This window comes from Rhamphochromis sp. 'chilingali', assembly GCF_963969265.1.
Source record: "Rhamphochromis sp. 'chilingali' genome assembly, chromosome: 9".
NCBI lineage: Eukaryota > Metazoa > Chordata > Actinopteri > Cichliformes > Cichlidae > Rhamphochromis > Rhamphochromis sp. 'chilingali'.
This window is the reverse complement of record NC_137936.1, coordinates 23630858-23657680: the sequence shown is the minus strand read 5'-3', so window position 1 is coordinate 23657680 and position 26823 is coordinate 23630858. Positions and strand designations below refer to the sequence as shown.

At 40.9% G+C, this 26823-nt stretch overlaps 5 protein-coding genes across 16 annotated transcripts; 2 read left to right on the top strand and 3 right to left on the bottom strand.

The window, feature by feature from the left end:
* twf2 (twinfilin actin binding protein 2) lies at window positions 1-5821 on the bottom strand. Of its 2 annotated transcripts, XM_080890716.1 has the most exons (9): window positions 5365-5815; window positions 2981-3159; window positions 2305-2400; window positions 2113-2217; window positions 1960-1974; window positions 1650-1775; window positions 1410-1560; window positions 1025-1146; window positions 2-632 (listed from the first exon to the last, which is right to left on the bottom strand). In XM_080890716.1, exons 1-9 carry the CDS (start codon window positions 5459-5461, stop codon window positions 465-467), a joined length of 1059 nt encoding a protein of 352 aa, XP_080746842.1. In that variant the 5' UTR covers window positions 5462-5815; the 3' UTR covers window positions 2-464. The 2 variants fall into 2 exon arrangements, with proteins under 2 accessions (XP_080746843.1, XP_080746842.1); XM_080890717.1 differs by lacking the exon at window positions 1960-1974 and having other exon boundaries at window positions 1-632; window positions 5365-5821.
* Window positions 5822-7308: 1487 nt separating this feature from the next.
* Window positions 7309-12260, bottom strand: wdr82 (WD repeat domain 82). The gene is made up of 9 exons (XM_080892292.1): window positions 11879-12260; window positions 11149-11246; window positions 10568-10634; window positions 10372-10471; window positions 10128-10244; window positions 9884-10039; window positions 9678-9747; window positions 7737-7879; window positions 7309-7503 (listed from the first exon to the last, which is right to left on the bottom strand). The coding sequence occupies exons 1-9, from the start codon at window positions 12037-12039 to the stop codon at window positions 7474-7476; spliced, it is 942 nt and encodes a 313-aa protein (XP_080748418.1). The 5' UTR covers window positions 12040-12260; the 3' UTR covers window positions 7309-7473.
* A 70-nt stretch (window positions 12261-12330) lies between these two features.
* On the top strand, window positions 12331-18652 carry glyctk (glycerate kinase). 7 transcript variants are annotated; one of them, XM_080892757.1, is made up of 7 exons: window positions 12331-12649; window positions 14085-14452; window positions 14545-14619; window positions 14778-15164; window positions 15245-15396; window positions 16147-16322; window positions 16420-18652. In XM_080892757.1, the coding sequence occupies exons 4-7, from the start codon at window positions 14809-14811 to the stop codon at window positions 17308-17310; spliced, it is 1575 nt and encodes a 524-aa protein (XP_080748883.1). In that variant the 5' UTR covers window positions 12331-12649; window positions 14085-14452; window positions 14545-14619; window positions 14778-14808; the 3' UTR covers window positions 17311-18652. The 7 variants fall into 7 exon arrangements, with proteins under 7 accessions (XP_080748883.1, XP_080748884.1, XP_080748886.1 ...); XM_080892758.1 differs by having other exon boundaries at window positions 12331-14142; window positions 14261-14452; XM_080892760.1 differs by lacking the exon at window positions 14085-14452 and having other exon boundaries at window positions 14507-14619.
* Window positions 18653-18689: 37 nt separating this feature from the next.
* tcta (T cell leukemia translocation altered) lies at window positions 18690-20509 on the bottom strand (the record flags this gene model as incomplete). The annotated part of the gene is made up of 3 exons (XM_080892763.1): window positions 18690-19313; window positions 20162-20213; window positions 20299-20509. 3 exons carry the CDS (start codon window positions 20507-20509, stop codon window positions 19271-19273), a joined length of 306 nt encoding a protein of 101 aa, XP_080748889.1. The 3' UTR covers window positions 18690-19270.
* A 96-nt stretch (window positions 20510-20605) lies between these two features.
* On the top strand, window positions 20606-26537 carry mon1bb (MON1 secretory trafficking family member Bb). Of its 5 annotated transcripts, none has more exons than XM_080892749.1 (7): window positions 20606-20740; window positions 21381-21494; window positions 22134-22228; window positions 22318-22911; window positions 23275-24067; window positions 24462-24609; window positions 25312-26537. In XM_080892749.1, the coding sequence occupies exons 1-7, from the start codon at window positions 20625-20627 to the stop codon at window positions 25537-25539; spliced, it is 2088 nt and encodes a 695-aa protein (XP_080748875.1). In that variant the 5' UTR covers window positions 20606-20624; the 3' UTR covers window positions 25540-26537. The 5 variants fall into 5 exon arrangements, with proteins under 5 accessions (XP_080748875.1, XP_080748879.1, XP_080748876.1 ...); XM_080892753.1 differs by lacking the exon at window positions 20606-20740 and adding an exon at window positions 20755-20895; XM_080892750.1 differs by lacking the exon at window positions 20606-20740 and adding an exon at window positions 20763-21074.
* The last annotated feature ends 286 nt before the right edge of the window (window positions 26538-26823 follow it).

The following is a 26823-nucleotide window of genomic DNA, read 5'->3' as shown; positions in this document are numbered from 1 at the left end:
AGTGTAAACAATAGCACAGTATAAACAAAATTTTATTTTGAATTTCTTTTCATGTCACTTTTTTTTCCTCTTTTTAATTATGACTGTTCTTACAAACACGGTTGATACAAAACTTGTACTGGAGGCAAGATGACGTCTGAAACATTTCCCCATGCATTTCTAATTCAATCCTTTTGTATCATATTGTAAACGGCAGAGTTATTTCATATTATTCAAGAACAGATTTGCTTTAAAAATAAAAATAAAATCACTATCTATCTTTCTGAATGCTCTTTGTCTGTAGTAAACTGATCCAGAGAGGCACAGTCAAGATAATTCATCAGAACATTTCCACTAAAAACAAATTTTCTGTGTATCACAATTGTTTCAACGCACAGACGGTAGAGGAAAGGCATCACTGTGTCCTAATGAGGTGTTAATGGGTCTGGAGGAAGAGAGGGGAAGTCCAGGATCTGCAGACAGAACTAGCTGTCCTGCACGGCCTCTTCTGTCCCCTTAATAAGCCGCTTGTGTCCCCTTTTTCCTGCAGGGCCTCGGGGCTTAGCAAAAGCCTGTTTGTGGGTGTGCTGCTTAGGATGGACCTCATCGTACAGAAAGTCGGCCGTCAGTTCATCTCCATCGTCGATCTCCAACTGCAAAAAATAGCCCCACCCCCCAAAAACGGGCTGTATTCAGAAGTTCATTAAAGATATTTCAGCTTGAAGTCTTAGAAATTCCATCAATACTGTAGTCAGGACTTCAGAGGCCCCAGAGGTGGTAAAGTCTTGTCATCTTAAAGAAAATTACTGCTTCAGTATACTTTATTTTTTAACAGTTATGAGATAATTCAGCTGAATAAATCCTAAATCCTGCATGTATGTGTACCAGTAAGATTTAAAATGAAGTAAACACGCTGCATCTAAAACCACCAGACTCAAAAACAATGATCACGATGACATGATCTTAGCAGTAGCTACAACCCATTATGAAACAATGTTATCTAATATACCAACCCACCAGACCCATATCTATCCATCTGTTATACCTTTTTAGCGATTTCCAAATGGTAATCTTTCTCCACTTCCTCTAATAGTCTGCTCTTGCAGCTGGAGTACAGCATCCGCTCCTTAATGCTGCAGCTGTAGCCTGGCATGGAATATATGAACACTGGAGACAGGGAAACATTATGAGAGTTAATAAATACACATTTAAGATTCATTAAAGTGTATAGCCTCCACAAATAGAATCGGTATTTGGTCGCACTGCTCACAGTCTTTGTACACAGTGTAGCTTTGTTTTAAATCGTAATATCAAAAGCTTTCAATAAATATCCACAATAAATGTGGTGTCAGTGCCAGTGAGTGTACAGCTGTCTTTCCACAGAAACAAAATGCAGGAGGATTATCAGAGTGCAAGGATCAGTATCATACCGACAGATTCCAGGTAGTCCCCTTCATGGGAGTGTTTGTAAAGGAAGAAGTGGTATCTGGGAGTGTCTCTGGGAACTCTGCAGGGCAAATCTTGAGTTTCTGTCGGGTTAGAGTGGACCAGCTCAATTGTCTCCTTCTCTACATCCAGCCTCTGAAACACAGCGAACAAATGCACGCTAAAAGACCACTCCTCATATTAGTTTTTAAGGAACTCTGAAATATGAGCTAAAGTTGGCTCACCAGCTGCACGTAGTTGATGCGTTTTTGGGCGAGCTGCTGTAGGGCTCTTTTGGCTGCATCCTGTAAGGGAAACGCGAGGCCCTGAAGAGTCTGGTGCTTACTCTCAACGCTGATCTCTGTCGTCACCTGCAGAGGGCAGCAAGCAGAGGGGCATCTGTGTTTTCAAGCTTCTGGAAAACAAAATTCTCAAAGTGTTCAATATGTTCAATAGCAACACTTTCTGTGGCTGCAGGACTTTTGCAAAAAGGATAAGTTGGTATGACCACTGGATCACATTCATTCAGTATTACAGCAGAGTTCATCCACATACCTGTTTAACCCGGCCCTGAAAAGACAACCACAACAGTTATAAGTTCAATGTATGAAACAACCAGTCTGTAGCTCATGTTTCAGAAGAAGCAGCTCACATGCAAAGCTGTGTTGCAATAACGACAGTACGCCTGAAAGCTTGTTGACCTTTTACCTCTGTAATTTTGATCCTCTGGAGCTCCTGCTCAGCTAATGTGAGCGGGGCAGGAGCTGAGCAGGATGACACGTGGTGCTGGTAGCCCAGCAAGCAGATGTCCTCCTAGTGTTGAAAGCACAACAAGCAAGTCTTTTACAGGAAGCTGCCAAAACATGTCATCGGAGAGGTATAAATTTAGCTGGTCCTCACTTCGGTTGTGCCAAATAGCTCGTATTTGATGTGGCCACCGCCAAACTCCTTCTTCACTGTGGCCCGCGTGGCAGCATATAACATCTTTTGTTTCACCTGCAGCCGTCAGAGAGGGAAATGAATGTGCCAGCTTTAAAATCTGAAAGTGTGGAGTTTATGTTAAAGTGGTGGGCCCACATAAATAAGCAAGAATGATCACAGACAGTGCAGAGTTAGTTTAATGGAGATGAGGATCTATTCATTTATTGCTAGGATCTCCTAGCACTGAGATAGCCTTTCACAAATTAGGCATCTTTTTTTGTAAATAAAGTTTTTTAAAATTGTGTTTCACTTTATTAAACTTAGCTGTGTTTCATGTTTAATAAAGGCCTAATAGTATGCTTCAAATGTCTATATGGAATTATTCAGGTCATTGGGGTTCATTTTTAGAGGTGGCGGAATAGATCCAAATATCAACAGTATTGATACCAGTGCTGGTATTGATACTAGCATGATAGAATTGATGCATGGTATCGGATCAATATCAAAATTTAAGTTAAAAGGATGTTGTGACCTCTGCTTCAGTCTGTCACTACCCTCTACCCGGAGCAATACATCCTCTCATAAAAGCTCAGCAACTCTGTGTTCACGTGGCTTATTTTTTTGGCACAGAATAAAGAAAACTGGTATTTCTTACTGGAGACTGGTCTGGAGACCACGAAATAAAGACCCACTCGTAGCCCAGTGCATTCTGGGAGTCTAGGCGGTACAGGATGTAGCAGGGCTCCTGGTCATCGAGGAGAGGAAGCAGAAAGCGATCATAATCCTGGTCCCAGCTCTTCTCTGGCTCTCTGTAGGCCCCCAGCACCAGCTGCTCTGAAAATCCGACCACTACTCATCACATACCTCAGCACGGCCTTCACACAGCACATTCAGACGCTGTAGTCCACACTCACAGTAAATTTACACGAAGGATTCTTGTTTGTGATTATAAAGCAAGAGGGTGAAGTTGACCTCACTTGTTGCTGGCTAATTATTCAGCAGTATGCTACAGCAGAAGGTGCCTCTCTATTTATAGTACATGAGAAACGTTACATCTGACCAAATGTGTACTCTTTCGCTACTTTCCAACATTTCTGAAACACAACTCATTTTCAGGTCTGTGGTGTAACAATTGCTATAAAATTTCTTAGAGATGAATAGCTTCTTACATTTCCAATCACGTCTCTCTCATTTTCAAAGAGCTAGAGCGCTTTTTTTTTTTATAAACAACTAAAGCATGTGAAGAAAGACAGAACTTAAACTGAAAAGATTAATGGTTTGGTCTGTAAAATTTCAGAAATGTGCTCTCTGAAGCCATCCACTATCATCAGAAAGAGAAAACCGTGAGAAACACGCTCATTATTTCCTTCCTAAGATGGTTAGAATGGTCATATTACAGAAAAGCAGCAATTTCCGATACAAAACTTGGATGTGGGAATAATGCGGACTAAATAACTTCATCCTATATAAAGCCACATGACTATTGTGATTCTGAGAGCCCCAACTGCTATGGAGAAAGAACGAGAAGAGCAACGGCGTGCTAAAAATATCTCTGGCTTCATTTCTGACTGACACAACGATAGCGGGTTAAATCTGTCCGTAGCAGTGACAAACACTCTGAAACGCACACATTAACCCAAAGTCTGATGTTTCTCAGGGGTGCAGGGGGATTTCCTGACTGTCTCTGGGGGCATGCTGCTATTCTGAGCTGTAAAGCATTCCAGCTCTGCACGCACATATTTTCCATCAGCCAGTCTCTCCCATCTCCCCAGATCCATATTAGTATAAAACTGCATTTAAACTATCCACTCGTAGGTGGAGGGCCTCGTCTTTTCTAGTCACTGGTTAGACTCCACCACTACTACAGAGGACACGACCGTGTGCCCTCCTGAGGCAGCAGTGATGAAATCAGCTTGAATGATCGTGTTTCTCTTTTTGACATTGGAACAAACACGAGAGGAGACCGGTGACATGGTTACTGCAGCAGTGTGCAACCGTGTCACGTCACTCCAAAATAGCACACGGAGTCATCCAAACGCTTTAGTCGGGAAGTAAAACAGGCCTGACGCCCTTCTGCTGAGTCTGTCCATCTGTGTCCTTCCAAATATTCAACGTGATAGGCACAGTCCACAAAGATAGCCCCCCCCCCCCCCTGAAAAAAAAGGCCCAGAATGCATTCACCTTGAATCAAATTACAGCGTGGCATTGATCAGATACCAAAAACAAGGCGTAAACACATCATGAACATTTCTGTCTGCCTCCATAATCAGCCACCCGGACACCTATTGCCAAACTGACTGTTTCCACAAGCTGCTCAGCTGACACGCTGAGTGACTGCTGTCACACAACAGCTGCCAACAGTCTGCTTTTCCTAGACGTCAGACACGGAGTGTTGCAATTCCCAACTTTGTTTTTTGCTTTCATCCACAGATGACTTGAAGATCTGAGAAACCATCATCAGCTATGAAAAACCCAGAAGGTTGTTACTGCCGATTTCAGGGTAATTCTAAAAGTCCTGCTCAAATGTTTTCAGGCTCGTCGACCCTCCTGGCCTCTAAGAAAAAAAAAGGGAGTCTTTTACAGGAAACAAAGTGTAGCTGTTCATAGATGATCAGGGAGATAACTTATGATTAGTGGTCACAAACAGACGTCAATGATCTAGCCCTCTAGCAATAAGACAAATGATCAACTGCTTACATTTTTCTTTCCATGACTTTCTCCAACTAAAATCATCCTGTGCTTCATCTCAGTTTAGCTGGTTTTCAGACAAACCAGAGCAGCTAAAAGCATCACCTCAGGCTTCAGAATACTGCGATTTACATTTTTAAACATTAAATAGAACTAACAATTTGTTTATGAAAGAAGAAGAAATCTTAGTTGCGTCTGTAGCTCAGTTTCAAAGGAGACAGAAGAAGAGTTTTGGTGTGTTCAAAGAGACACAAAAACAAACACGATGCTTGGTTTAAAATGATAAAATGTCGGTCCTCTTGAGGTTTTTATTTTCGGCATCTCCATTCTACACTGTCCTTGGTCACTCACCGTCTTGGATGCGCACCTTGATGAGGCGCACTGTTCCACCTCTTGCCCTGGCCAAGAACTGCCTCAACTCTGGTGTCACCACAAGTGCAAGAAACATGGCGGGTCAGCTGTGTTTTTCTCCCGCCAGGGGCTGGCTGTAGGATGAAGACACAGAAGCAGGAGACAGAAGTGAAAGCTCCACAGGGCCAGGCCGAAATTATTCAAGTCCAACCAAAGTCCGGCGTGTACGCGTCCTTCGCTTGATCGATGAGTACGAGGACAGAGCTCCTGAAGAAGAGGATCACTGTGCGTCTGGGTTTGTTGAAAGTGTGCGACAGTATGAGAAGGGACATTGCTCAAGTAACTAGGACAGTATCATGTGCACAGAGAGAGAGAGAACCTGATCACCTCTCCTAAATTTAGCTCCCACTGAGTAGCTACGGCCTGTGAACAGCCCACCACACACCAAGACCAAGCAGTGGAGCAAGAGAGCATGACCTCCAGACCTGATTACCAACTTCTGAATGACTGAAGAAGTTATCTTTACAAAGAAAAAGGTAAATATTTACTGCTGCGGGCAAATTATCGGTCACAACGCAGGACTGTGTAGGATGCTGTTGTTTTACCATTAACACATGTGGGACTGAACCATACCAATGCTATACCTATTAGTAGAATTTAACACAAAAACAACAAAATATTATAAACAATTTGAGTTACGGTGTGAAAAACTGCCCATTAATGTCTCAGATTGTGAAAGATGTTTTTGTAGCTCTAAATACCTGGTCACGCCAACAGCACTCTCCTAGTCTGAGAAACATATTTTAAATCTGACAAGTCGAGGCTAAAAATATCTCCAGCTGTTTGTGCTACATCACGTTACACCTGAAAGTCAATCTCAATTCAAAGTTGAAACAAAAATAAAAACCCAGCCCCGCACTAGCTCAAATTCTGCCAGTACGGTGCGCAAACATCATAAAACACCTCATAAAATATATTGTGATTGAAAACGATCAAATTCAACTAATTTTCCTTGTGTCTATTTGAACTGTCCTTCTGGACAAACACGCCAAAGAAAACCCTCGTTAATTGAGTTTAAAGTCATACTTTTGTAAATATATATCTTAATACACTCATCCAGCCATGACTGGTACACCTGCTCAAATGATCATTTACAAAACTTTCTAATGAGCCAGTCAATGCATTTAGGCACATAGACTTGGTGAGGACGACCTGATGCAGATTACAGTGAGCATCAGAATGCATAAGAAACGTGATTTTAACAGACTGATTGTAGTTTTGTTGTTGTTTGTGGCAGACAGGCTGGTTTTCCCACACAGCCATCTCTAATACAAAACAAACAAAAACGACAATAGGCCTCATAGATACTTGAGGTGAAGGACCAGAATGATTTCAGCTGGCAGGACGGCCAACAGTAACTCAATACAACCAAGGTATGCAGAAGAGCATGTCTGAACACATCACCTTCAAACCTTGAAGCAGATGGCCTACAGCCATCTGTGTAAAGACTACGAAATGTTTCCTGGTGCTTAAGGCTCCTGGTAGTGCCCCTCCACCACAGCCCGATTAAGTATTGCTGCTACACAATGTCAACCCCTTTGTGACCACATCTTATGATAGCTGCCTCCATGATTATAACACACCGTGTCACAAAGCTCAGATCATCTCAAACTGGTTTAAACTGGCCTCCACACCTTTAGGATGTGGTGCAGACAAATGTGCTCCAACTGTGTGACGCCGTCTTTGTAATATGAACCCAAATCTCTACTGATACTGTTTTCAGCACCTTGTTGAATTGATGCAATAAAGAGTTAAGGTTGCTCTGAAGGCAATAAGGGGCTCCAACCTGGTACTACCTAATAAAGTAGGCAGTGATTGAGGAACCCTCCCATTCTAAAAATCCAACTCATTTCAAAATCACAGACACAAAAACCAAAAACAAACTTCTTAGAAACTCTTTAATGTTAAATAGAAAAACATTTATAAAAAAAAGAATGCACAACTGATCATTTCTGTAAAGTCATTATTTACAAATTTCATCTCATTTTTCACACAGGTCCATACGGAGCTGACTGCGATGACCCCTGCTGGTTACTCTGCTTCCCGTCATCATTCATCAATGGTGGGGAGCCAGAATGCCTGAAAGATTAAATATGAACAATTCTGGTTACATTTCATCAATATGAAGCCGTTTGCATGCCAGCAGTACAAAAGAATAAACAGGCTTTTATTTTTTTTTAATTTCTTTTAAATAAATGGATACTGGTAACTATCCCACAGTTCAACCCCAGCATAAAAATTAAGACCAAGCAGAGCTACATTCTCTGGGCTGTTGTCTTTTCAACTAAGCCCACATTGCTGCTTCCACTGACCATGTTAGAGCATGCGCTTGCAAACGTCATGAACTTCGGATTGAACTGCAGGCAGGTAATCGGGCCCGTGTGCTTCCCGTCTAACAAAGCCACCTTCATTCCACTCTCGGCGTTCCACACGTGGATCTTTCCGTCCTCGGAGCCTGAAACAGGTGTGCAGAAATGTGATATGTGAAATGTGAAACGTGTGCCCCACAACCACCACCTTGAAGTCTGTTGATTGTAAATATCACAGGTAATTATTTCTTTCCTGATCAATTAATCTTTCATGATGATCCTCATTAGCAATTGATATCAGACACACACAAACTCATGATGCTGTATATTATATATTAATGTTTTAAGTCCAAGTGTGTTCTAACTCTATCCATTACTAATGCTTAATTTCATTCAACATGTCTCTGGTCCCCCACATACAAAAGGTCACACCTTGGATGTTGTTTTCTCTCTTGGCCTTAATATCAGTAATTTATGTGTTAATGATATTCATTTGATTGTTTATTGCTGTGCATTTTTTAAACCTTAGTTTTCCTTTGGACCCAACACCAGTTAAATGTAGAATCGTAAAGCCAGTTATTACTCAGGATGTTGCTCAGAAGTTCTCTCATTTGTTTAATCCATCTTTGCTGAGGGATTGCCCTGATGTTGCTACATGTTTTAATAATCATTGCTCAGTTATTCTTAAAATAGCAGCACCAATAAAACCTGCCTTCATACCACTAACAAAACTCACTTCATGGATAAATGAATCAATTCGTAAATCCAAAAGAAACTGTCGTAAGGTAGAACGGCTGTGGAAATCCACTAACCTCGAGGTTCACAGGCTCCACCTAAGAAAACTTTGGCTGGAATATTTTCCTAATCTTATTTCTTCATATAAGAAAAATTCTAAGGTCCTGTTTGAAACAATAAACTCTTGTCTTTCCTGTGATCCCCACGATACCTGTGTCCTCTAAAGTTGACAATAATTACTTTTTAAATTTTTTTATGATTAAACTCAATAATGTCAGAGCAAGCAGATCAATCACCAACCTGACTCAGCAACAGTGAATGCAAGAAGTAAAAATGTAAAACTTGTGATCTTAACTGTCACTGTTGTGTATTTGTGACTCGCTAAATAAGCTATCTGCAAACCACCGACTGGACACCATCCATGAAAGTGCTGTGGTGGTATTTTTAAGTGGAAATACACCACGCACTGTGCAGTGCTGCTTGTCATGCATGAATGGCTCTACCTTGCCAGGGCACAAAACCTGCTTTTCCTCACTTTTCCTAGAATCTCGAGAGTGAAATCACTCCCAGCTATGACATCTGACTTTCGAGGTAAATAGAATGCAGAGTCAGCTTTGGGTGTGTGCTGATATTGCGATAGTGTCATTATGACATCAAGGATTTTTTCCCCAGTTATAAAAGAGTGGATTACTACAGTAATAAAGGCACTATTAAATAAAATGTGTTATATATGTTTTTTGTACACAGGTGTCTCTCTATTAAAAATAAGTTGCCCCATCTATTTGTAATAATAATTCCAGCTGCATAAAAACAAAAACAAACAAGCTTTTATTATGGTGTTAAGTATTCAAGGCAATGAGTGGTAAACTGCATGTCGAAAACATTATTCGATTGGTTTACGCAATTCAGTATTCTACTAATTCTACAAATACATATGCAATAAGGTTAAAAAAACGTTAATACTAAAAGTACTGACAATAAGAAAAGAAAAAATCAAGTTTGCACTGGTGCAACCTGTTAGTAAATCTGGTCTTCAAAATGCAGAATGTGCGCCATGTATCGTTAACAGACTTCAGGGGTACGTTTCTGTACATCTGTTAATTTGCTTATTTACATGCTACTTACATATAAATCAAACTAACAAATATATGCAATAAAAGATTTTATTCTAAACATTAAGGCAAGACAGAAGCGGTCATCTTAACTTACCTATCATAACAAACTGAGAATCAGGAGTGAATGAAGCCTCCAGTGTTACACCTTTACTGTTGTTGTAACCCTGAGTGTACATGAACAGTATATTCAGTTATACATGTTGAATCCATTTTACTGGATTGGTTTTTATTTTTCATATTTAAACACTTGAGCTTTATTTTATCCAGTAATTTTTTGTGTTGTAATAACTTGTCTCTTACCCCAAAGGAGTGAAGCACAGCACCCTTAAAAGCATCTAAGATGCGCAGAGCTCCACCATTAGTAGAGAGAAGAATGAGCTTTCCATCATTGCTAAACTTCAGTCCTGTCCACTCACATGTTCGATCATACTGAAGCTTAAAGGTTGCAAATGGACCCTGTGGACGATAGGTGACCACTCAGTACTTTCCCCCCCAATAAAAAACGAAAAAAAAAAAAAGTCTCTAATGAATTAATGCCTCTTACCTTATCAAACGACCGCAAATCATAAAGTTTAACCATTTCTGAATTTATTCCAGCAGCAAAAATCAGACCCTCTGGGTCAAATGAGCAAACTGGCTTTCCCTGCAGGTGCATCAGACCCTGAAATTTCAAGGTGACATGATAAAGCCGGTGTCAGTTATACAGCTCTTCTCCAATATTAAACAATAGGTTGCATACAGGTATAACAACATTTGGAGCTCACCTAACTACAACCAAATATACTCACCTGACAGTTGGGTGATCGCAGATCCCACAGTCTGATTGTTTTATCTAATGAGCCAGAAATAAATGTGTCATCCACAGGAGACATGGAGAGAGATGTCACTCTGGTCACAAAACAAACAAAAAAGAAAAAAAAATTACAACAGGGTAACCTTGAATGTAACACTGCAATTCAAACCAAAATAAAATCCAGTTCTCACCTTTTGTTATGCCCCGGAAAGTAGCGGATGTATTTGTTGTCATGAAGGGACAAGTACCGAATAGTGTCTTGGAGAAAAAGACAAACATAATCAAAAAAGGAGGAGAAGCCCACAGCCAAGTTATACATTAAACAAGACAGCAAGAGCAAAACCCAAAACATGTTGTCTTCCACGCGTGAAGTTTATTACAGGTCGATCTGATGAGGAGACTCAACCTTGGGCAAGGCAGTCACTTGTACAGTTAGCTCCTGTATTGGGCAGAATCACAGACCCTCAAACTGTACAAACAACTACCTCAGACCAAAGTGAGCAGTCAGTCCAGCAGTCATCAACTGGCATGCAGCAGCCCGTCCACGCCAACCATCGAAACACATATCATCTTACCTTAAATGTGATAACTTCAATGTTAAATGCACAACAAACATGCCTCCTTGTTTACTCCTACACTGCTGTTGTTATTATTTTGACCATGTGAGACATCTTATTACATAAAAAAAAAACCTCAAGCCTACTACACTACCAAGCAAAAACTACAAAAAAAACACAAAAAAAAAAAAAAAAACACTTGTGCATCAACATACCATCGATTTTGTTGGAACTGTAGACCACAGTGTTTGCAGCATGTGTGTACCTGATCAGATCCACGCCATACTTTTTACTGTAGAGAGTCCTCTTGGGTCTGCAAACAAACAACCATATGGACTTTTAAAATAACCCCTTTGTCAGTGAAGAAACACACCAAAAACATTTCATTAAAACTGAGCATTGTGCTCTTTATCTTAAGTGTTTATGTACTGCATCAGTTTAAGACAAAATAACTTTACTGTCTCCCGTAGGGGAAATATGGGATGAAGCAGCTGCTGCACGAAACCCTCCCAAAAAACACCACCAACAAAAAGAAAGACAACGCAGCAAAAGGGCACACGGTTCCTAGCAATGAAGGATTTCTCTGTCATTCAGTCATGAGCTTTTACATTTATCGGTGATTATATCTACATAAGCGGACCCTGTAAATCCTACCAGAGATCATCAACACAAACCCATCAAAAACACACACATACTGAGAACAGTCCTTTCAACGTTAAGGGTTTGGTTCGAGCAATGTGACTATATATTTATTTGCTAATATAGTGCATAACTGCAGACATTAAATCTAACAGATTTATTGTTAATTTGATGTTGCTTGCACTCGGACAATTTTACGCTGAGCATTAACGCAGTGCAGCACAGGCCTCGCTAGTTAGCATAGCAAATAGCTAACGTCAAAAAACAGCAAAGTAAAAAAAAAAAATACGGAGAACTCGCTCTTACTTTCCCTCCTGGCAGTCATACAAGACTAGCGAGTCATCGTCGCTGCTGGAAATAATCGTTTCACCATTCGAGCTGAAGTCGAAGCAATTAATTTTGTCTGTGTTTTCGCGAAACACTTTAGCAACCCTGAAGCTCCGCAGCACATTGTCCGTTAGCTTCATGATGGCCTGTCTGTGTCTGAGGGTAAGCGCGCCCTCGTTTTGATTTAAATCGAATCACTAGTGTCACTTGTGTAATCTTTACAAATATATGAGCTGCGGAGATGTGAAAGGGGTCTTTTTTCCTAAAAGAAGGATCTTTCAAACACAGCGACAAATCCCGCCTGGGATACTTCTCTGTCCTCGGCGGAGAGGAGGAGGAGGGAAAAGCGCCGCTTTCGCCACGTCAGTGACGCGCATATATATTCGTCACCTGACAAACTCGGGCCTAGGAAACCACGCGATATTGCAAGATGTTATCGCGATAGCTGCATTGTACCAGCAACAGCGTCGTTATTTACACAGTTTGCTTACCAAATGCAGTTTAGGAGTTAAAAGCTTATTGTCTTTTTTTAAAAAGCTCTACTGTAGTCGAGTTTGTTTTAGAATGTCTGTTTTTAAAAAGCAAAGCCTTCTTGCATTCGCATTAGCACTTTCTGGCTGTCACCGTTAGCCTTGTGTGTTTATCAGTTGGGTCCAGTTATCTGGCAGCCTCTAGATTTGCAGGATGGACGCAGAAGTGAAGAAGAAAGTACCAACGACAGTTTTGTCCTCACAGAAAGACAAGTCCATGGTACGATTAATTAAGTGAAATGTTCTGTTTGCCGCTTGTGCTTTTTTTTTTTTTTGGATATTTTTTAATGGAAATCTCTAAAGTTTGGTTGTAGAGGAAGAATTTTGCTTTACTAAATGCCAATGCATTTCATGCAGGGGTAAATTAAAAATAATTTGCCAATAGGCGTTTGATTTACTGAGATAAAAAGTAGCATGATATTTAAGTTATCCACACCGGTCACTTTGTTAGGTACACCTGTTTTGCTACTTGTTAAGGCAAATATAGTTAGGTGGCATGGTCGCTGGTGCCAAGACGAGCTCGTATGAGTATTTCAGAAACTGACTTCTGGGACTTTCCCAACCATCAACCATCTGTAGAAAAAAAACACTCCAGGGAGAATGGTCACACTACATAAAGAACACTGGTTATAACCAGGTGAGCAGAATAGGCAGATGGGCTACAGCAACAGAAGCCCACAGTGTGTGCCACTCCTATCGGCTAAGAACAGAAAACTCACGCTACAATTCATACAGGCTCACCAAAATTGTCATGAACGTTTCCAGATCTCACAAGTCTTGATTTTTGCTGCAATGTTGAGACACTCCATCCCTTTATGACCAAAAATTGCCCATCTTTTGATGGCTGCTTCCAGCAGGATAACTCACCATGTCATAAAGCTCAGATCTTGTCAGACTAGTTTCTTGAACATGTCAATAATTTCATTGAATTCAAATGGCCTCCACAGTTGCCAGATCTTAGTAGAGCAATTTGTGGATGTGGTGATATAGGAGATATGCATGTGAAGCTGACAAATCTGCAGCAACTGTGGTGCACCAGGGTGTTTCCAGCACCTTTTTGAATTTGTGCCATGAAGAATTAAGGTCGTTCTGAAGGCAAGAAAGAGGTAGAATGTGGTATTACAGAGGTGTGCCTAACAAAACGACCTGTAAGTGTTTCTGAGGGGTTTTATTTTGTTTCTTTGTTTTGTTTCTTTGTTTGTTTGTTTGTTTGTTTTTACAAATTTAACAAATCTAAAATCTCATCATATAACATTGTCATTATTGTCTGGATTTCTAGCATGTACATCTAATCACATTAAAATACCACAATCCCAGTGGCTCAGCTTTCATTTGTAAAAAAAAGAAGAAAAAGAAAACAAGCAAACTACCTAAAAACCAGATGCACAACCTATCTCTCTCTGTTTTTTATACTATATTTTACTTTATTTTACTGTGTATTTCTTGTAGTTTTGTATTCATGGTGTATTATGGTTTTCTGTAACTGAATGTTGTAATTTTTGTTTTTGCATCGTGAATGAAGAAGCCCAACAAGGGTTGGAATTTAGCAATAGCTATAAACTCTATTTGCACCACATCAGTTTCATGCTCCACATCAGAACTATGTTAAACTGCATTGTCCCTACTAAATAAATAAATTAAAATTATGTCTACAGGGCTTAAAGACGGGTGTGGCTACACAAGAGGCTGCTTTGTTTAACAGCAATGAACAAAGTATGGGTATCACTGAGTTTAATGCAATCTGTGGCAGAAAAAAATCAAATTACAACAAAAACGACTTAATGCGCAGCTGCAGTGTCAGCACTTTCATGTGGCATGTTATCCTCTGAAGTCAATCATTACACCAAAGGTACACAACTCCAGCCAGTGTCTGGCCAGATTGTTGCCACACTGCCTAACCTCTGAGCTGGAGTCCAAACGCAGCAGGCTTCCACAGGGAAACACCAGCTTCATATGACATTTGCAACCTTCTCGGGTAGGCAGCCTCGTGACTCTACTGAAACACAAACCTAAATGCATTTATGTAAGTATAGCTTTAGCTAGTATAAGAATAAAAAGGTGTTCTTTTTGTTTTCAGAACATTTAAGCAAAACGTATTCCTCTGTATTCCTGCAGTCATCAGACTTGACCATAAACAAGACTTACAAGAAGTGTGATGACTGAACAACACAAAACAAGCTCTTAAAAAAGGTGAATTTGAGGCACACAAAGTAAATTTAAGAAAAAGTTCTAATTATAATTGCTTCATGACTTCTACATGACTATTTCCTTTTCCTTTGCAGGTTATTTATGGTTTGTTTAAATTGTGCTCTCTTTAAAAATCTGTTCAATTCTTCTATATCCCTTAGGACATTTCTGCTCAGATCCACTGAATTATCAATGGCCCGTGTTCTTTCATTGTTCCGGTCTCAGCCTTTTCTGCATCTTGTGGCGAGGAGAAAACCCACGTTCTGCAAAATGTCAATGGACACGCGGGCACGTGAAGTGTTTGCAGCTGCAGTGGAAGCCGTGCAGCCAGATACTGTGGTCTGTCAAAGTATTGAGCGCAAGGAGGACTCTGTTGTTATTGATGGTCGCACATTCACGCTCAAACACAACCTGCACTTGGTGGGCTTTGGAAAAGCTGTGCTGGGAATGGCCGCTGAGGTAGAGAGGATTGTGGGTGATCATTTAGTGAAAGGAGTCATAAGTGTGCCACATGGGATTCAGCAGACATTACAGCAGCATGGGAAAGAGTAAGCAAATGCATTTAGAGGTAAAAGCAACTTAAAGTGTTAACTCAGTAAAGTTAATAATATTTATTTTTCCATCACAGCCATCTGCTGCTGAAAGAAAACAGCCGCATCAAAGTAATAGAGGGAGCTAAACACAACTTGCCTGATCCGGATGCCCAGAAGGCAGCTGAGGAGATCAAGCATTTAGCCAGTGAGCTGACAGAGAAAGACTTGCTTATTGTACTGATTTCAGGTACGAATGGCACTTCTTGGTTATTGTTAAAAATAATAAAACAATAATCGTTTCACAGATATCATTAAAAATATTAATTTAAATTCAGTTTTGTTTATATAGCACCAATTCACAACAACAGTCACCTCAAGACACTTTATAGTGTAAAATGAAGACCCTTCAATAATACAAAGAAAGCCCCAACAGTCAGAAGAAATTTTAAGCCTAATGTTAAAAGTAGAGAGGGTGTCTGAAAAGCTGAAGGTTTTGCCTTCCATTCAACTTTTAAAATACTAGGAACCACAAGTCAACCCGCTGTCTGAGAGTATAGTGCTCTATTGTGGTGTTACAGTACCCTGAGGTATTTAAGATAAGATTGTGCCTGATGATCCAAGACTTTGTATGTGAAGAGAAGGATTTTAAAAATTGATTCTGGACTTAACAGGGAGCCACTGAAGAGAAGACGATATGGGAGAAATATGCTTTGTCTTTCTAGACCCTGTCAGTACTCTGCAGCATTTTAGATTGGCTAAAGGCTTTTCAGGGAATTTAGTTCACGATAATAATGAACTACAGTAGTACAGCCTAGAAGAAATTTATAAATAAATAAAATAACAATTTCTAAAATTAGATGTTTCTAATTTTAGAGAAATTCCACAAATGCAAAAAAGCAGTGAAAATATTTGTTTAATATACACACTGGTGGACATATCCTGGTCATAAACGACTCCAAGATATCTGTAACGCATGCTGGTTTTCATCATTGTTTAGGTGGGGGCTCTGCATTGCTACCTGCACCCATCCCGCCAATCACCTTGCAAGAAAAGCTAGATGTTACCTGCAGACTTGCAGGTGCTGGTGCGACTATTCAGGAGCTGAACACCATACGTCGTGCCCTTTCGTTGTTAAAGGGTGGAGGGCTTGCACATCATGCTCACCCTGCACAGGTAACAGACAGTTTTTTTAGCCTTCTTTTAAACAGAGTTTAAAATTCTCAGTATTGTAATTTGTATGTCAAATATCACTCTTATAACGTCTTCACAGGTTGTTGCACTGATACTATCTGATGTGATCGGGGATCCTATTGACATGATAGCTAGTGGCCCCACAGTGATGAGTCGGGTGTGGCCTGAGGAAGTTTTGTCAATCCTTGAGCGTTACAAGCTGTTAAACTTGCTTCCGACATCAGTAAAGGAAGTCCTTGACAAACCGAATTCTAGGTGGAAAGAGAATAAGGAGGAATCTGATACATCGGGACATGTTCTCAATGCTGTGATTGGCTCCAACGGTGTTGCCCTTAAACACGCTGGTCTCCGTGCTCGAGAGCTGGGCTTCCTCCCTGTAGTCCTTTCGCCAAGTGTGTGTGGAGATGTGCGGTCTGTGTCTAGACTCTACGGCCTGCTGGCCCGCTTTGCCTGTTCTCGAGAGGAACCTCCTCCTGACATTGCCACTGAGGTGCTGAAGCTGGGCCCTGAAGTTGGTGTGGAGAGCTGGGACCTCTGCCGTACAATGCAGGTTTTAGAAAAAGGGCGTACAGAGGGATGGGGTGCCACATGTCTGTTAGCTGGAGGCGAACCCACTGTGGAGCTAACAGGCAAAGGCCGAGGTGGTCGGAACCAGGAGCTGGCTATGCGAGTGGGGCTGGAACTGAGAAGCTTAGGGCTTTCGCCTAAAGGGCCAGTCTTTCTGAGTGGGGGCACTGATGGTCAGGATGGACCCACTGAGGCAGCAGGGGCGATTACTGATGGTGGTTTGTACGATGAAGCGAAAGCTCAGGGCCTGGACATCGACAACTTCCTTATCAACAATGATTCTTACACGTTTTTTTCTCGTCTTTCTGGTGGGCAGCAATTACTCGTACCCGGCCTAACTTGCACGAATGTAATGGATGTGCACATGCTACTGATTCCAGCTATTCCTATTATCATCAGATAATCCCAAAACACAAAAAAATTAAAGGAAACTATGAAGACATTTTTGCACCATATTTATGAATCTAAATGAAGGATTGTTGGTATTGGTAAATAAAGATGTAATTGGAAAAAAACAGACATATATGTAAAAGCATTACAACGCAAACAGTAAATGAAGAAGTGTGAGGGTGGGGGTTAGTACTGACGTCTCACAACAAAAAAAGCTCCCGGGTTTCTTTATGGAGTCTGTTGGTTCTCCCAGTGTCTTCTTGGGTTCTCTGTGGGTACTCCAGCTCCCTCCCACATCTTACAAGGACTGAGTACATAATTTAAATTTCTGGAAATACACACTGCCATTATAATAGTAATAAAAACACTTGTACAGTTTAAAAATCTCCACCATCCTTCAGTAGTTTTAATTAGATGTTTTTGGATGTTTGGTTACAGTTGTTCTATTTTTTTCTTTTTTTATTTAGTTTTTTTGTTGTTATTTTTAATTTATTATAGTTGCCTGAGTGGTTTTACTCATTTTAGTTACAGTTTGAATATGTTTAGTTTTGACCAGTTTCAGTATTAGTTTGAAGTCATTTCTTTAATTATTAAGGCATGATTTAGTAATGGTATTAAAATAAAAACAATAACTTTTTGACTTAACTCAAAGTCTTTTACACGTCCTAATATGTTCATCAAAGCCTCATCAGGCAAGTTGTGGTAAAAACTAAAGTAATTAATTTTAAAACCGAAGATATTTCCTGTAGATTTTTAATTTATTTCAGTTTTTTTTCCAGGTTCCAAAAATTGTGTCGGTTTATTTTTTTCTCAAAAAAATCTAGTTTGTATTTTTATTTTAATTAACTAAAAACAAAAACAAAAAAACAAAAAAGGCACCCAGCTCTAGTTTTTAGTTTGTAATAAGCTCGATTTTGAACCATTAACAGACAAATATTATCATAAAGAAACAAACTGACGTAATCTGGCACCTTTGGCTTTTTCTTGCAAAAGGCAGCTTGCTTTACACATTGTGCCATTAAGCTTCATGGTAAGCTATTGGGGTTCTGTTGAGTGTAGCTCAGATACGGCATCTTCCCCCTTGGTAACTACTGCACATATGAGAAAAGATTACACATCACATTGTCGTTACAATCAACAATCTCAGTGACAATTAAAAGTCCTCTCTTGTATACTTCCGCTAATCTTTCCAGAGGTAAACAGAATAACATTAAAAGTGGCCTTGGTGAAAAATGTATTGTTTCAATACCCCTCAAGTTTTTGTGCTTCATTTATTTATTTATTTTTTAATGTTTTGACTGTTTGCCAAAATATTACTTAATGTAGATTTCAAATGAACTAAATGCAAAATGCCTGTTAAAATAAAGACTGAAGATATAAAACATGATCTGCTTTTATTGTGTCTGATTTTAAAATGACCATAGATGACCGTTTATAATACAGCAAAGATTAAAAAAAAAATCAAAAACAAAATCACACAGTTCACTGCAAATTATTTGGATCATAAATATTCACATACACAAGTCAATGCAATACTCAAATCAGCGTATTATATATGTATATATATTACAAAAACTATACATGTGAGCCTGTGTCATTACTTGGAAAATGATGATTTGTTTTCCTTTCATGCACCATTCAAGTACAGTCTTGATCACGTATCACCAAGTGACCAGTTAAACACGTCCTTTTAGTTCTTTATGCACAATAAGGTCCTGCTTAGTGAGCAGTATCAAGAGGTCAAATTAAACATTGTATGAATAGTGGCCATCACTCTAACACTGTTAGAGTGATGTCCAATGGCATGGCTAAGTGATTCGCAGAAGGTGAAGCTGTCTCAACACCATCTTTAATCCATGGAAGGTAACGCTTTGTTAATGAAAAAACCAAAAACTGGTGTGCATTTCGTGTCTCTGTGGGACATACAAATTGTCCAGCCTTCACTTGGGTAAAGTCCAGCGATCAAGCTCCCATTAATCCCGATGAATCTTTGGACCATCCCCTGCTTTACCTTCCCTGCAAAGATAACAAAATCTAATAAACCATTTAAGTGTGGTGAAACATGCACTTGCCAGTCACTTTGTTAGGTACCTCTGTCCAGTCAACTGTGGCAGCAACTTACTGCATGGCACAAGTGCTAGACGAGCTGGTCTGAGTATTTAAGAAACTGCTGATCTACTGGGATTTTTTCATACAAGCATGTCTAGGATTTTGAGACACTGGTCCGAAAAGGAGAAAATGTCAAGTAAGCTATAGCATTTTGGACCAAAGTGCCCAAAAAGAGGTCAGAGAATTGCCAGACTGCTTCGAGCTGAAAGGAAGATGGCAGTGCCTCGAATACCCAACCATCAGAATTGGGATATGCAGAAGAGCATCTCTGAATGCACAACATATAGGGCATTGAAGGTGATGGGCCACAGCAGCAGAAGATCACACCACGTGACACTCCCTTTAGTTTAGTACAGCACAGAAACTGAGGCTACAATTCACATGGGCTCACTCATGTTGGTGCTGTAAACGTGTGGGCATATTTTCTTGTCAAGTTCTGGGCCTGAGGATCACAGCCTACCCGAGTATTGTTGCTGACCATGTTCATCTCTTTGTGATCACAGTGTACTCATCATCTAATGGCTGTACAGCCAAAACACAGCTGCAGCAAATGTGCGATGCTATTATCTCAACTTGCAACTTGTTGAATCTAAGCCATGGAAAATTAAGGCAACGCTGAAGGCAAAAAGAGTGTCAAACTGGGTGCTAGCAAGGTTTACCTAATAAAGTGACTGGTGATGGTGCGGTGATAATGAACACGATTTCTTATTAATCACTTGTGCAATGCAAACCTGACCCCGAAATCGGCCACCTACCATCCACTCGTGTGTGCAGCTGTATCAGGTGTGCCTCCGTTCTGTCCGGTCCCTGAAAATCAACACACACAGATCAAGCTAGCGTGTTAGCGCTCACTTAGCAGGCAGCGCACCGGTAAGCAGGAGGAAAAACTCACCTTGTCTGTAATACATATCGTTCACTGTATTCCCATAGACTTTCCACGCGAAGTGAATGGCGATTAGACTAAAAATTAACCAGCTGAGGAGTATTTTGAATATGGACACTCTCATGTCGTTGGCGAGCCAGTCGTCTACAAACTCAGAGAGAAACGACAGGCAGCTGTCAGCAATGCGGGACAGAAACTCAAAGTCCCACGGCTCCTCCATGGCGTCCGTTTATTCAACTGGTGTCAAATTAAGTGACTGGGCTGCGGTGTCTGTTTTAGTGATTTATAAATCAGCACTCTGGTTTGGAGATGTCATATTCCCCATTTCTACCGTTATGATGTTTACGTACGGAGAGGAGAGGCAATCGGACGTGACGTGGTACGCAGGACGACTACTTCATCACGTACACAACAGAGCCTTTCAGCACCAACACAGTGAAGTTAAACAAATGTGTGTGGATAAAAATCTATATTTCGACATCATTTGTCCAGGTTGTGTTATGCCTCCCCCCCTTTTTTTTTTTTAAACCTCAGCTAAACCGTCAATCCGATTCATGTGTGCCATGAAGATATGGGAAAGAGTCGTTGAAGCTCGTTTAAAGAGAGGTGACTATCAGTGAGCAGTGAGTGTTGACGGAGAAGTATAGAGAAGGTCAGAGTTACCTGCACTGTGTGTTTGTGTATTTGAAGAAGATGATTGGTTGCCAGGAGAGGAACTGTATGAGAAGGCGGTCAGGAGGGACCCTGGTTAAAGGCATGTATGAGGACAGCAAGACGGTAATGAGGTGTGCTATAGGAACGACAGATGTCAGAAGGTTCAAGTTGGGGACGGGAGTACATGCTAGCTTTAGTATTAGCCACCAGTGTAATACGGAAAATGGAAAATACTGGATTTAAGTATTAGTTTAATCCAGAAAAAAAATTTTTTATTGGTCAATATAGACGTAAAAACATTTTTGTTTTAATTCACATTGGGGGGGGTTTAAGTTCTCCGTTCTTTCTTTGTCACAGAAAGCGTTTCGCTGTATTATATCTGCTACAGCAGCACCCATACATGTGCTGCACGTTTATCTGAGATTTGTCTCTTCAAGTTTCTGTTACGAGCCCACAACCAGAGAGTGGGGAGGGGCGGGACTAACCGACGCCAGCGAGCGCGCTGATTGGTCAGCTGAAGTTGTCATCAGAGATTCCGGATGTCGGCTTCGGTAAGGGGAAAATTTGTTTTCTGCTTCTCATTCTTGACAGCTTGTTTGCAGTGGGGCTGCTGATAAAAGTCAGTGTTGACATTAGACATTCAGTCCAAGTCGTCAACGGTACAAAACCGTAAGTTTCACTCTTTCTCTGTTTATCTGGCTAATTTTAGATAGCCACGGTTGGCTGCATGAGCACTGTTAAGCCAAGGCCATGAAATTGATCTGTATGTGTCGCTTGCTAGCACCCAGTGTTAGCCGTGTAACTACAGTCAGCGTTCATTTATTAGTTACTTATTAGAAAGGTAAGCATTACAGGACGTCTGAAATTTATCGTGCATGTGTAGATAAGTTGTTATCATGCGGACGTTAGCGCTCTTAATCTACCAGCCACTTAGTCCCGTTTCTCCGTGTTGATATGTAGTGTAACATTAGACAGACTGCTAGCTGTAATCAGGTTTAAATTCCACAGTGTTAGTAACTTGGAGTTGGAGTAACTCTCCTCTGTAATCATGTGACCTGACCACTGGTCCAGTATGAGTGCTTCTATTCATAACAGACTGGAGATGCATGGGATCTCTGATTTTTATCTGCAAAAACTACAATGCATGATTTATAAAGCAGCTTATTCCTCTCTGTCTTTATTCTTTCCAGAGACTGGGATGGTATCATGGAAACAGCCAATCATCAAGAAGGAGAGGCGGCGGCAGTGAAGATTGGTGATAGCCCTTTAGAGAGTAATCAACCTGGTAAATAAGCTACGTAATCACTCTTTGAAGCTTGTCTAATTTTAATCTTCATCACTTACATCACACGTTGGTTTTTGTTTTCATTGTAGCTGACTCATTGGCAGCCTCCTTCTCCCTTTTGGAGAATCACATGTTTCCTGATTCAGTAGAGAGTAATGGGAGCGCCGCTGTTAGCAGAATCGAGCCTTTGAATTCGCACCCACCAGATGTTTCGGCAGAGCATCTCGGTTTGGATGAGAAGCCTCCTTCTGACCAAGTGATGAAGCTAGAGCCCGAAGAGACAGAAACCGAGTGCCAAAACAACGCGTCCACGCAGCCAACTGATGGAACAACTGAAGATGATGCCACTGACAATGACCAGAACGACTCTGGGGAATTTGTTGTAACAATGCTGGCCAAGGCCAAGCTTGAAGAACAAGGTATAGGTGTGAAGGGGAGGTCGTCCCCGCTGTTGGAGGCAGGCACACTGGAATCTTCGTCATTTACATCTCATCGCGATGAGGATGTTACAGCTGACAGCTGGCGGCAGCACAGGAAACATGTTTTTGTGCTAAGCGAAGCCGGTAAGCCCATTTATTCCCGATATGGCAGCGAAGAGGCTCTTTCATCAACAATGGGAGTGATGATGGCGCTGGTGTCTTTTGTCCAAAGTGGAGATAATATCATTCGCTCAGTCTACTCAGGTAAGAATGTTGGGCGTCGGCCAAAATGCAAATTTGAGAGATTTTTATCTATGATGGTTTTTTCCAGCCACTTTCATGTTCATATTCACTACGTTAAAAGGAAATCTGACTTTTTTTAAACACACCAACAAGAGCAAGTGTGGCTCTGACTCACTGTACAGGGCAAAATTGTTGCCAGCTTGTCAAAAAGCTCCTGGACCATAGAGAACAGTATCTGAAATATAATAAGCAGTGCATTCCCTGTATTGTTTTATTTTGAGAACAGTGAGTTTAGGGGATCGGTGGTATCCTTAGGAGCAGTTTTAGTTTTCATTGATTGTTTTTTTGTGTTGATTTGCTCATGTTTTTTCCCCCTTCCCTCAGACGAGCACACCGTAGTGTTCCTGCAGAAAGGGCCCCTAGTTCTGGTGTGCGTCTCCAGCAGTCATCAGTCTGAGCAGCAGCTGCAGGGAGAGCTCCTCTATGTCTACTATCAGATCATCAGCATGCTCACTCAGGCCAGTATATCCCGCATCTTTGAACACAAGAAAAACTACGACCTGAGGAGACTCCTAGCGGGCTCAGAAAAGATCCTGGATGGTCTCCTCAACTTGGTGGATTCTGACCCCAGCTTCCTGCTATCGGCAGTGCACTGCTTGCCTCTAGCCTCCTCTCTCAGGGACTCTCTCAGCCAGATCCTGCAGAAAGCTATCACACCCAATCTCGTTTTCTCCATCCTCATCGCCAAGAACCAGCTTCTAACCATCGTCCAAGAAAAGACAGTCATTGAGGACTCGCGGCTGGAGCCTGCTGATGTTCACCTTCTGCTTAACCTCATTGGAGCTTCCTCTGCCTTTCAGGCTGGCGAGATCTGGACCCCCATTTGCCTCCCGCTCTTTAATCCTGACTGTTACTTTTATGCATACATTTCTTACCTGGACCCTCCAGAATGCACTGTTTGTTTGCTGCTGCTCTCGACAGACAAAGAGGCTTTTTACTCTGTAGCTGAGTGCAAGAGAAAGATAGAGGAGGCTATGATGGCTCAGAACTCCCTGAGCCTCATTGCCAAAGCTCAGACGTACAGTGTGAGCCAGGTGGGCGTCTCAGACCTCAGACACTTCATGTACAAGCCCTTTGATGTGCCAGACAACTACCGCCAGCTCACTCAGTTCACCAGGTGTGTGTTTGTTTGTGTATGCTTGCTGTCCTTGCAGTTGCATAAGGCTGATATGAGCCTAAACTAGAGTTTAAAAATGCAAACATGCCGAGTGTTTGCGCTGCATGTTAGTTAGTGATATTTGTCTTGCATAACATTTTATTATCTTCTAGCTGTGTAGAAGTTTAAAAACCTTTTGCTGCTAATGATAATAATCATGTGTGAGAAGTACAAAAGTGCCCACTAAGATATTTTTAGGCTTTTAGGCAACATTGTCCTGTCGGTGTTAGAAATGGAGTTTTAATAGTTTACAAATCAAGCATTGTGTGTTTCTCTTTCCACTACAGTGTTATTGAACATGTTTTGGGTGTTTTTTGTGTGTAACTTGTGTCCTATGATGCTTTTCTGTATGTAGCCCAGAGATGGAGGCACCATACAGCAGTGAAGAGGAGAAAATGAGACTGCTGGATCTTTATCGTTATATGCACGGCCGCATCCACAGCACCTCACGACCCCTTAAACTTATCTACCATGTTGCTGAGAGGGAAACTCTGCTAGCCTGGGTACGTACATTAGTTTGTGGTTGTATTCTTTCTTACTGTGTTTGTCCAACTTTGAAATGATTCTTCCAAAAGATCGACACTACACTCAAAACAGTCAACGACCACTTTATTAGGTACACCTGGCTAGTACCTGGTTGGACCCTCTCTTGCTTTCAGAACTTCCTTAATTTTTCATGGCACAGTCCTCAGTTGAGCCTGTGTTTCGCTCACAGAAGCCAGAAGCCCATCTGCTTCAATGTTCAGATCATTCGGGGGGGGGGGGATCAGCAGTTTCTGAAATGCTCACACTTTGCGTCACTCAAATCATTTCAGCAGAAAATGCAACCATCTCTACATGCCTAAATGCATTGAACTGTTGACATGTGATTGGCTGATTAGATAATTGCATTAAAGAGCAGTTGAACGGGATACCTTTAAAAAGAAAGAAAAAAGAAAGACAGTTGCCAGTAAGTGGCAGCTTAGCTTAGCACAAAGCCTTGGAACTGGGGCTTAATAGTCCATTCATTGGGAAGCTTTTTTCAGAAGGCGTTGAAAAAAAGCTGTTAGCTTGCTTCCAGGTATTTTCCTTAGCTAAGATAACCAGCTCCTAACTGAAGCATCATTGATCTTCTCATCTAACATAGCAAGAAATGTAATAGCTCTATTTCTTATTCCTAAATGTATTTCACAGTCTTCTCTTGATTGTTTTCTTCTTTACTCAAGGTCACAAGTAAATTTGAGCTGTACACCTGCTTCAGCCCCCTGGTGACAAAGGCCTGTGCCATTACTGCTATCACTAAGCTTCTAAGATGGATTAAAAAGGAGGAGGACCGTCTGTTCATCAGATACCCCCCAAAGTATTCAACCACTCCAAACCCCAGCAAAAGCTCTCGAGGAGGCAAATCTGACCAGCAAGACTCCACAGATAATGGCTTCTTATCTCTTCTATAGGACTCTGTTAGCACTAATAGAAGTGGCTCTGCCTCATCCAAAAATAGTTTGTACACTGGTTTCAAGATATTTTTCAACCCTCTTGACACTTACGAGACCGACAAACTTTGACCACTGGAATCCAACACTACGTTTTACACTATTTAAGGAGGACTGGTGTCTTTGAAACCGGTGTTATTAGTTCTCCAGGAAGCATGTCATCACATTGCTGCTTTTGAGCAGAAACAGGGCAGAAGCACATTAGTAGATTTTAAAATGAACTGTGGCAGAACATATTTGCAATGGTGTATTTAAGCGTTTTTATATTGTTTTATTACAGCAACAACATGAACAGTGAATGGAACATATATTACATATTTAATGAGTTAGCATGAGGAGGAAAAATTAAGTTAAACTACCTTTGGAAGATAAGATCGTTCATAATCTTTATCTCCTCGCCCTAATCACAAAATTATGTTGCATAACATGATGTCACAAAACAGGATATACAAGTTGTTAGCGTGTGTGCTTTTTGGGATCAGCATAAACTGGAATAAGAACTGGAACTGCCAGAGGAGGGAGAGGCCCGGCGTGAGTCACATGAGGCCACAAGCAGAATGTTTTTCCTCCTTCACAGAATTTGAAAACATGTCGTTTCTCATCTTGCTGATGTTTAGACTCGAAACGAGACTTTGAGTTTTATTGATGTTTCATTTTGTGCAGCAGATTAGTAGGAACCCCAGCCTGATTATTGTCACTGTTAAGTGTTTCCATTGAAAAAAGGCAGACCTTATCAGTTTCTTGATAAGGTGGGAAGATGCCAATGAGCTCACATGTTTTGCTCTGCAGATACCTTTAGTATGACATCTAATGTAGTGAGTTCAGGTATTCTTTTTGCATAATAGTTTTCTAAAGGTGGTCTGAAAAGTTGTTTCATCCTTGTGACCAATGAGGAATTTCCTGTCAAGTCTTAAGAGTTTGTCTGTAGTGTTACAAAATAAATCCCAGGATGCATAAAAGCAGTTGTCCTATTTAAGTGGACTATTACAAAGAGAAAAAAAAATCAGATGACTGTTTTGTGGAAAGAGCCAAGCATGGGAAAAGCAGGTGAGCTTAACATGCAGTTTTGGGGATGTACAGTACAGCCAAGCAATAAATAAGAATGACAGAAATATCTAAAACTTACTTTTAAAGTTATGGTTTGAAGGGAGTATGCCTTAATTAGTGCCACATTATATATGTCCTTACAAGAAACCCCAAATGACATAACTGGTAAATTAATTAAGCTGTTATTGATATCACGTC

Coding starts and splice junctions, on each gene's coding strand:
- twf2 (XM_080890716.1), bottom strand. CDS start 5,461: ATGTTTCTTGCACTTGTGGTGACACCAGAGTTGAGGCAGTTCTTGGCC. Junction 1,561..1,649: donor GCATCAACTACGTGCAGCTG/GTGAGCCAACTT, acceptor GCTGTGTTTCAG/AGGCTGGATGTAGAGAAGGA. Junction 1,147..1,409: donor GGACTACCTGGAATCTGTCG/GTATGATACTGA, acceptor CCCTGTCTCCAG/TGTTCATATATTCCATGCCA.
- wdr82 (XM_080892292.1), bottom strand. CDS start 12,039: ATGAAGCTAACGGACAATGTGCTGCGGAGCTTCAGGGTTGCTAAAGTG. Junction 11,247..11,878: donor TATGACTGCCAGGAGGGAAA/GTAAGAGCGAGT, acceptor GTTTGTTTGCAG/ACCCAAGAGGACTCTCTACA. Junction 10,245..10,371: donor TGCGATCACCCAACTGTCAG/GTGAGTATATTT, acceptor TTGAAATTTCAG/GGTCTGATGCACCTGCAGGG.
- glyctk (XM_080892761.1), top strand. CDS start 14,809: ATGGCCCGTGTTCTTTCATTGTTCCGGTCTCAGCCTTTTCTGCATCTT. Junction 15,397..16,146: donor GCTTATTGTACTGATTTCAG/GTACGAATGGCA, acceptor ATCATTGTTTAG/GTGGGGGCTCTGCATTGCTA. Junction 16,323..16,419: donor ATCATGCTCACCCTGCACAG/GTAACAGACAGT, acceptor ACGTCTTCACAG/GTTGTTGCACTGATACTATC.
- mon1bb (XM_080892749.1), top strand. CDS start 20,625: ATGATGTTTACGTACGGAGAGGAGAGGCAATCGGACGTGACGTGGTAC. Junction 21,495..22,133: donor GATTCCGGATGTCGGCTTCG/GTAAGGGGAAAA, acceptor TATTCTTTCCAG/AGACTGGGATGGTATCATGG. Junction 22,229..22,317: donor TTTAGAGAGTAATCAACCTG/GTAAATAAGCTA, acceptor TTTTCATTGTAG/CTGACTCATTGGCAGCCTCC.